Source organism: Octopus bimaculoides, chromosome 12 (genome assembly GCF_046866305.1).
Source record: "Octopus bimaculoides isolate indiv1 chromosome 12, ASM4686630v1, whole genome shotgun sequence".
Taxonomy (NCBI): domain Eukaryota; kingdom Metazoa; phylum Mollusca; class Cephalopoda; order Octopoda; family Octopodidae; genus Octopus; species Octopus bimaculoides.
The window spans coordinates 64,698,387-64,708,386 of record NC_142939.1 but is presented as its reverse complement, the minus strand read 5'-3'; the positions used below and the strand labels follow the sequence as shown (position 1 = coordinate 64,708,386).

Sequence of the window (10,000 nt, the reverse complement as noted above, 5' to 3'; positions counted from 1 at the left end):
CTCCAGCAGGATTTGAACTCAGAATAAATAACATTCCTTACTAAATATCAGAACACACTTCGTGATGAGGGCGAAAGGTATGCTGTAGCTCGACACAAGATGAGCCTTCATTGAGAAAACACTATGAGAAAAAAGCGTTAAGGCTGTGACCATTCCAAATTATTTTTAGACATAATGTAGCTAGGCTAGATTATCCAATGCGTCTGTTAATAAGATGGTAGTATGTGATTTGAGGAAGATTCAGTTGTTACTCCTAGCAACTTGAATAACTACACAAAAGCACCCCCTCTTTGGTTCACGTAGTTCTCTTTTTTATCTATATTATAGATAAGGCTTTAGGGTTAGGGTTAGGCTTAAGTCCCAAGGCTTAGTGTTATGATTAAGGTTGAGTGTTAGGGTTTAGGGTTAGGGTTTAAGGTTTAAAGATTGATATAGAGTTTTGTAAGTTGCTCTACCGATTTTGTCATATTTGCGTCTATGTTATCGCTTGGAATGATGAATTTCAATACATTTCTCCTCAGTGTTTTCTAGTTTATTAAAATTTAATTCGAAATTTTAAATTGATAAAAAAAAAAAAGAAAATTAAAAATTATTATTCCGAAAACAAGAGAAAGAAAATTTGAAATCGAACTTCGTAAATTTTAACTCAAATTGAAATTAACGAAAAAAATTAATTGAATAAAATACAAATTTAAGTTGTTTAAAAGTAATTTTTCCAATTATTATGTTTTTAAAAATAAAAATATTCAAATTGAAAATATAAATTTAAATTTAGTTTTTCGCAAAAAATTTTATTTTTTAAAAATTTGATCTTCACCAATCTTGATTCATGTTTTTTGAAAACATTTCTATATCAATTAAGCTTTTAAAACTAGAAAACTCAGAGAAGTTAAAAATAATTATCGAAAACCAAAGCAAAAAAAAAAAGAAAGAAAAAAAAGCGAGCAAAATAACAAACAAATTTGACTTTAAATTCTATCTCGTCATCAACATTGAGTTTGTATTGATTACTTATAGTCAAAACGCATCAAATTTGGAGGAGATTTACAATCGATTATCGCGATATCAATACTTAACTGATATCGTTATTCTATCGACTTCAAAAGCTGAGAAATAAAATTAACGTAGTTTGAACGCGGAATGTGAAGAGCTTTAAATAAATTCATATTTCTTTCACAGGACCGCCCTTCCTGTGGTTTATCTTCATTCAAAATCTTGGGACAATGCCAGTAATTTCTGGATAGAAAGTAAGTCGAGTACAACGACCCCAATACGTAACAGGTACTTATTTTATTGACCCCCAAAATGAATGAAAGGCAAAGTCTACTCCCGGGTTATTTGGACGTCGAGCGTAAAGAAGGACTAAATGTGGTCAGGAATTTTCCCCAGAGCGGTACCGTTCCTGCTAGCTTACTGCCTCCATTTGAATTTTATTAAAATAACAAAGATATTCTCTGGTCTTTTCTCCTTTGGCTAAATCTTATTCATTTATTATTCATCGACGAATAATAGGCTCGTAAGGCTGCGAGCTGGCAGAAACATTAACACGCCGGTCGAACTGCTTAGCGGTATAACGTCTCCGTGAGTTGGAAGTATTATTGCTGAAGTGCGTCTGTATAGTAAGTGTAGTTTCTGTGGACTGTTTCTGTGTTATTGCCTGTTGTATTTGCTGTTGAAATTTGTTTAACAATTCTCGTTCGAAAACTACTGTGGAGGCTTTGGCCGACTGTAAAGCTGGTAGGTCGCCGAGACGTGATGGTTTTCCGTACGAGCTGTATAAATGTATGGCAGACTTGTTCGGGCAACTACTGCCTGACGTTTACGTGAACTGGCAACAGAATGGGCTTATCTCCAGATCTGTGCGCCGGGGAGTAGTGACGTTGTGTTGTCTATGTACTGTTAATATCATTCTATTATATTTTATATAATTTTTAAAGTCATATTTTATGTAAACCATATCGCATTACTGATCCCAATCAGTTGTTTTGTACATCTCTGTGTTTAGCCCCCCGTGGGCAATAAAGAAATTGGTATTTCGTCTGTCTTTATGTTCTGAGTTCAAATTCCACCGAGGTAGACATTGCCTTTCATCCTTTCGGGGTCGATAAATTAAGTACCAGTTGCGTACTGGAGTCGATCTAATCGACTGCCCCCCTCCCCCAAAATGTCGGGCCTTGTGCCAAGAGTAGAAAAGAATATTTGACTCGTTCAGATAATCTGATATTTACTGAGATGTAGCACGTGATGTCCTACGTCACATATTACTCGTATGTCTATATGGCATTAACACCTTTGAGTTGTGTATGTGTATGTGTGTGCGCATGTGTATTTGTGTACATGTGCGTGTGCATGTGTGGGCACGTGTGTGAGTATGAGTGCATGTGCGCGCGCGCGCGTTTATGTGTGTTTTGCACTGCCGATTGCGAGATTCGATCTCCCGGTAGAAGCGGTGCGTTGTGTTCTTGAGAAAAACGCTTCATCTCACGTTACTTTGCGGTCACTTCGACACCTGACCTGCACCACACCGCACAGAGAACGTCGACTTTGGTGGAGGGAGTGAGCTTTGCACAAATATTTGATCACTATAAACGAATCATCTGTGCAGGTTGTTTAGCAAGAAATTGCAGACACCCTCATCTGTCATCTACAAGACAAGAATCCAACACACACACACACACACACACACACACACACACACACACACACACACACACACACACACACAACACACACACACACACACAAACACACACACACACACACACACACACACACACACAATCTTTAGATTAGTCCAAATATGTTTGTGACATATTTTAACTTTTAAAAGTAATTTTTCTGCAGATTGTCGTGCAGAAAAAATTCTCACTTATGGTAAAAGTGTAAATGCACCATTTTTCAGCACAAGAGCGCCATCTATTGGACCCTTAGATGCATTTCTGGCTCGTTATGCTTTTCTCAGGTGAGTTAGAGAGATAAAGAGAGAGGGAAAGAGAGAGAGATAGAGAGAGAGCGAGGGGAGAAAAACAGAAAGGGTGATGGAGAGAGAGGGAGAAAAGAGAGAGATGGAGAGAGAGGGAGAAAAAGTGAGGAAGTGAAGGGACTAAAATACAAACTCACCTCATTTTCAATACCTGAATATTTGATATTCTTTCCCCAACCAATTCCAAGGAACGCTATTCTTCGACTTCCTCCCTGGCGTTTCACACCAGCAATAACCTCCGCCGCAGTCTCGTCAGATTCCGTTACTATGAGGACACCTGGTGGTTGTACAAGGAAACAAATTAAGAAACAATGGAAACACTTTGTGTGTGTGTAAGAGAGAGAGAGAGAGAGAGAGAGAGAGAGAGAGAGAGAGAGAGAGAGAGAGAGAGAGAAAGAGAGAGAGAGAGAGCGAGAGAGAGAGAGAGAAGGAGAGGGAGAGAGGGAGAGAGAGTGTGTGTAAAAGAGAGTGAGATAGAGAAGAGAGGGAGAGGGAGTTAAAGAGAGAGAGAATGTGTGTGTGCGTAAGAGAGAGAGAAAGAAAGGGAGAGGGAAAGCGCGTTAGAGAGAGTGAGAGAGAGTGTGTGTGTATGTGTGTAAGAGAGAGGGAGAGGAGGAGAGGGAGCAGGAGAGAGTTAAAGTGAGAGAGAGAGTGTGTGTGTATGTGTGTATGGACGGAGAATAAATACATGTTGACTTACATGTACTGATTGTTGTTGTTGTTGTTGATGTGTACACCTCAGCCAACCTTGATTCAGTAAACTTATGGTATAAGGCCTTCCAGCCGGGACCAACCTGTCATTTTCTTGTGTTCAGGGAATCCCCTTCCTTGCTGGCACCGCATCGGTTACGATGTCGAAGGCTCCAGTTGATCCGATCAACGAAACAGCTTGCTCGTGAAATTAACTTGCAAGTGGCTGAGCACTCCACAGACACGTGTATCCTTAACGTAGCTCTTAGGAAGATTCAGCGTGACACAGAGTGTGACAAGGCCGGCCCTTTGAAATACAGTTGGAACTCATTTTTGACAGCTGAGTGGACTGGAGCAACGTGAAATAAATAAAGTGTCTTGCTCAAAGACACAACGCGCCACCGGGTGTTGAACTGCCCCAGCCACTAAGCCACGCGCTTTCACTCGGGGAACCCAGGACTATGTTATGCAAGATGTCTTTTTTTTCAAGGTTTTGTGCTTATTAGCGGGGTACATAACGTAAATGCCAGACATAATCGGAGTAGATTCAATGAATCAATCGACTCTTCGATTCCCTGATGATTTCTGATCTTGCGTCGTTATTCCAAAAGCTACCTTCAGCGCCGACCCCGCCGCCGCCACCACAACCATCTCCGCCACCATAACACTCCACCACCACCACCACCACCAAAACCACCACCACCACCAAAACCACCACCACCACCATGCAAAGACAGCAATCTACTTACCTCGTGCCAATGGATGGTGTAGAAGACGGGTAGCAATCATGTCATAAGACTGTTTCTTTCCTAAGGTGTTACTGAACGTCGGAATCATCATATTTGCAGCAATGCAGATACGATTGTTCCTGAGGATTTCCTGGAGTTTATAAGTCAACTGAAACAAGAAGAGACATGTCATTAATCAGTTTACAAACAGGTAAATTCTATAATTTACACCTGGAGTTCCCAGCCATCGGACCACAGACCAGTATTGGGCCATGGATCATTTGGTATCGGGCCACGCAAAAAGAATAATTTGGTATTGGGCCACATAAAGAATAAATCGGTGGAAGGAGTGTGTGGACCATAAGGGGTACTATGTTGAAAACTATACTCCATTAGGTTACATTCCATGAAAGTATCCCGGTTAGCCTGAGAAATTTTCAGCTTCTCTCGTATTTAACATATCTAATACTGGAAGCATAAAGATATGTTGAGTAGAAAATATGTTGAAACAACATAGATGATAGGCAAATAGAGAGATAAATAGGTAAGACATTTTAAACATAGTTAATGTAAGGAGTATTGTAGCGTATTAACTAGAAACAAGAAAGGGAGATATATATAGAAAAATAGGAACTTTAGTGTTACCTTTGTACAGCAGAAAACATTGAAAAGTTAACTAGATATTGAGATAAGTAACAAGTAGTTGGACATATTCTCAAAGAGATAACTATAGGGATAAATTAGCGTTAACATAGTGAATGTAAGGCGTATGTGGTGAAAAGAAACATTGTTGATTAATGTTATTTTAATTATTTTATATGAAACAACTATGGACGCATTTCGGCCATGTTATGACCTCATCAGCAAAGTATAGATTCCATTACACTGTAGTTATTGAAGTAGTGAGATGAAAGTAAGAACATGTACAAGGTTAAGCTCATGCTAGTGTTGTAAAATGGAAGCGGTTAGAATATAAATAGATGAGAGTTATAAATCAGAGTAAAACATCGATTCCTTCATCGATTCCTTCATTAAATTTTGGTAATTACTAAGTAACCATTTCACTTAAATATTCTGCTTAATACCACAGATTTGTTGTCAGTTGCTTGACCATAACCACTTTCTCATGTCCCTTAGTGGCTGACAATATATGCATCTCTGACCATGAACAGGAGAGCATCATAGCCACGTATTAAGAAGGATTGTTTGGGGTTTGAATAAATATAAGAAAAGCAAAGTTTGAAGGAAATATTAGCCATTTTTTCATACTTTCCAGGGGTAAGCAAATAGGAAATAACAGCTGCTACCCAAGCACAAAAATCGTATTGCAGTGTAATCAACTAGTTGTACTCACCCACGCGCCGTACTTTGATTCTTCAAAGATGACGTTTATATATGACCATTTCATGTGTTTAAGCAACTCTGTCACGATCTCAAGCTGTTGAAAGTAAGTTGGAACCGAATGGTGCAGGTAAGGAAACCTTCCGACTGTTCGAAATAAAGGGCTCCGAGATTTTGCATTGATCTGGAATTTGATAGACATAGCATCAATCAATCAATCAATCACTCGACAAATCAAGTAATCAATAACTCTTGAATGCTCCATCCATCCATCCACCCATCCATCCACCCATCCATCCATTAGTCGATAAAAGCATTAAGGCATTTGTCTGTCTGCCAATCAATCAATCAATCAATTTATCTATCTGTCTGTCTGTCTGTCTGTCTGTCTGTCTGTCTGTGCCTGTCCCTTCGGTCGTCTGTCTATCCTTGTACCAATCAACCAATTAATCAATCAATGAATCAACTATCAATCATATAAACTGTGAGTTTATCATCTAAGTATTTATCAATCACCATTCTATCAATTATCAATCAATCATTTTTCAATTATAATCAATTAATCAATATATCCGTCACTTAGCCAATCAATCCATTAATCAAATAATCATTAGTTTATTGACATATCAATAAACAAATTAATCTATCAATCATCAATGAGTCAAACAATCAACTAGTCCATCAGTCAAACAGGCTATTTTCCATCAACCAAGGAATTCCTTGATTAACTGGTTGGTGGATTTATATGATTGATGATTGATTTGTTAATTGATTAATCGATTATATAGGTAGGTATATTGGTTATTGATCTATTTATTGATTGATTGATTGATGGGTAGATGGATGAGTAGATAGACAACAATCAAGCAAGCGAGCAAGCAACCAAGCAACCAACCAATCACTCAATCAATCAATGAAGCAAGCAACCGATTAAGCAACCAACCAGCCAACCAACCAACCAACCAACTAACTAACTAACTAACTAATCAACCAATCAATCAAGCAAGCAAGCAAACAAGCAACCAATCGTTATAAAGTCAATATGAAGAGTAAAGGTCTGTATCGTTCTAGTTTTCCTGTTGGGAATATTACTCTTACACATTCCATATTCACTGAGGGACATAATAAAGCAGATCGAACAAACATCTATGTTGCTACAAATATTGGGATTTACCTGCGGGAGACGGAATAACTGCAATAAAGACGCTGCTTGGACATTGGCTGCCGGCGAGTCGATGCTGGTTATGATTCCGTTAATGGTTGGCAGCAATGACTTGGCGATTTCTCCACCTCGACATCGATAAGACCATCGCGGACTCTCTGAGTAACGACCTGAGAAGAATAAGGAGGAGGAGTAGGAGTAGGAGGAAGATGAGAAGGAGAAGAGAAAGGAGAGGGTGGAGGTGGAGATTAAAGAGGAAAAGGAGGGGAAGGAAAAGAAAGGAAGAAAGGGAGAGGGAGACGGGGTAAGTGAAGCGCGATATTAAGGTGAAGAGGAAGTAAAGAACAGGAAGCGGAAGAACAACATAAAGGGGGAAGAAGGAAAGAGAGAAGAGGAATAAGTAGAGACGGGGAGCAAAAGTAGGAGGAGGTGAAGAAGAAAGAGACGAAGAGGTGTTGGGAGGAAGAGGAAGAGGAAGAAAAGGAAGTGAGAGAAGATGAAAATAGCGAAGAAGAAAAAGTGAAGGAGAGGAAGAGGAAGAGGAGTAGAAGAAAGAGAAGGAGCAGAAAGAAGAAGAGGAAGTAGAAAAAAGTAGTAGTAGTAGTAGTAGAAGAAGAAGAAGAAGAAAAAGAAAAAAGAAAAAACATTAAAATGATAAAGAAAAGTACTGGAAAATTATACAGACAAGTACACGCATACATACACGCAAGCACACACACACACACACGCACACACACACACACACACACACACACACACACACACACACACACACACTCACTCTCACACACATTCACATGCACACATACACACACATGTCCTTTTATTGTTTTACAGGTTTCAATCAGAGAAGAGTGGCTATGTTCCCTTTTTCTTTTTTTGTTTTGTTTTGCTCGCTGCTAAGGAGCCTACGTTGACAGTTACGAGCAGATAGACATTTTCTTCACCTTCTCACAGTGAACCCAACGGAACACCAACGATGTGACAGCTGGCAGAAAGATTGAGAGAAGGAGAGAGAGTGAGAGAGTGTGAGAGAGAGAGAGAGAGAGAGAGAGAGTGAGAGAGAAAAGGAGAGAGAGAGAGAGAGAGAGAGAGTGAGAGAGAAAAGGAGAGAGAGAGAGAGAGAGAGAGAGAGAAGAGAGCTGTTCATACAATATGGAGGCATAAAAATCGTCATATTCAAACCGAACACCCTTTTTATCTATCCAACTATCTATCTATCTATCTATCTATCTATCTATCTATCTATCTATCTATCTATCTGTCTGTCTGTCTGTCTGTCTGTCTGTCTGTCTATGCAAACTTCTATATATAATTATAGGTACACACACATGTGTATTGATAGTGACTTCGAAATTTCAGTTAGCTAAGGCATTGTTAGACGTCTATTTATGTCTCCTTTTTTTCTGTGTCTCTTTTGCCCTGCCCCACCTCTCTATGCGTTGTACAGCTATGAACGAACTAGAAATACATCCATTTCTTGCATGAAGGATAAATTACAAAAGGAAATGCAAGAATTCTATTAAAACGAATACATTTTCATTATGAACATTTTTCTACAATACAATTCTGACCATTTATATGTATTTTCCAAGATGGGCAACGCCAGGTATCTTGCTAGTGTGAGAGTGTATTAATGCACACACACACACACACACACACACACACACACACACACACACACACACACACACACATGTATACGAGTGAGTAGACAAAAGAAAGAAGGGCACTCAACACATTTATTGTAAGTTACACGTATGGATCGAATCAATTTGATTCAAACTCCTTGGTACTCTGAGTTTCAAGTGTGTCGCTAGTCTTCGGGCATTGGAGTCTGAATCCAGACTCCAATCGCCGAATACTAACGACGCGCTTGAAACTCAGAGTACCAAGGAGTTTGAATCAAATTGTTTTGATTCATATATATATATATATATATATATATATTCATATATATATATATATATTCATATATATATATATATATATATATATATATATATATATATATATATATATATATATATATATATATATATATATATATATATAATATGAGGAGTTTAGGCCAAGGTAACCCTAGCTAATAGGTATGCGTTCTGTGTGCTCCAATAAGTAATCCACAAAATATTGCATTTAGAACAGCGGCTGAGGTTGTGATTGTATGGATGTCCTGTCCGAAAAAAGCACCCCCCACCCAAAATAAAACTGGCAGTTGAGAGCTTACCTTCAAGTCAGTAGGTATCGGTCAAAGTAGTGAGGAAGGCAAACAATTAGTCAAGGCAAGGCTATGGCATTTAAATTCATTTAATTCAATCTAAAAATAGTAAAATAATACAAAACTGGTAAATATAGTAGAGATAGTCTCTGACAGCTGTTTCTGGGATGTCCCAGCTATTGGCTCATCGTATCGATTGAAGACTCTATAAAACCGGAATTCGGTCATCGGAGAAATATATGAAGATATGTAGGATTAACAGTGGAAAGAGAGCTTCTCTTTAATGGTATTCATTGCGGTTCATTATAGTTCATTATTTTCAGGAGGGTAGGAGGGTTTAATTAAATCCATTTGAATCGGTTCTTCGCCAGGTATTTCCTGAGGTAAATCCTTAGGTGAATTCATTATCAAAAGAGTGGTTTAGTAGTATCAGTGTAAGAATGAGGAAGAAACTGCTTCACCTAAGGATATACCTTTACCTAAAGATATATACCTATATATATAATGCTCATAGCTTAGTTTTTCCTTGGGGCTGGCCAGATTGGAGCAATATCGAGAATAACCAGCCGAAATTGCAAAGATAATCTGGATCTCGACTGATGAAAGAAAACTCCGAATGACCTGTCCTTGTTTTCTTTCTATCGTCTGTCTGGATGTTTTGTTGTCCCTTTCTTGTATCACCTAACTGTCTGGATGTTTTGCGTTCTTGTCCCATTTTGTATTATATATATATATATATATATATATATATATATATATATATATATATATATATATATAAATTATTAAGGTGGCTATTCGCAATTTAGAACCGAAAGGCAACAAGTATAATCGTCACTAAAGTGACGGGGGCTGCTAATAAGCACCAGCATTGC

The 10,000-nt window shown here is 38.4% G+C and overlaps 1 protein-coding gene across 1 annotated transcript in view; it reads right to left on the bottom strand.

Annotated features, from left to right (window-relative positions):
• LOC106881025 (metabotropic glutamate receptor 3) overlaps positions 1-10,000 on the bottom strand; it is a 77,318-nt gene that overhangs the window by 30,761 nt on the left and 36,557 nt on the right. Inside the window, exons 3-6 of the mRNA XM_089361209.1 lie at positions 6,917-7,074; positions 5,756-5,926; positions 4,423-4,570; positions 3,121-3,260 (exon numbers count right to left, since the gene is read on the bottom strand). Coding sequence (XP_089217335.1) covers positions 3,121-3,260; positions 4,423-4,570; positions 5,756-5,926; positions 6,917-7,074 — 617 coding nt within the window. The remainder of the gene's footprint in view (positions 1-3,120; positions 3,261-4,422; positions 4,571-5,755; positions 5,927-6,916; positions 7,075-10,000) is intronic.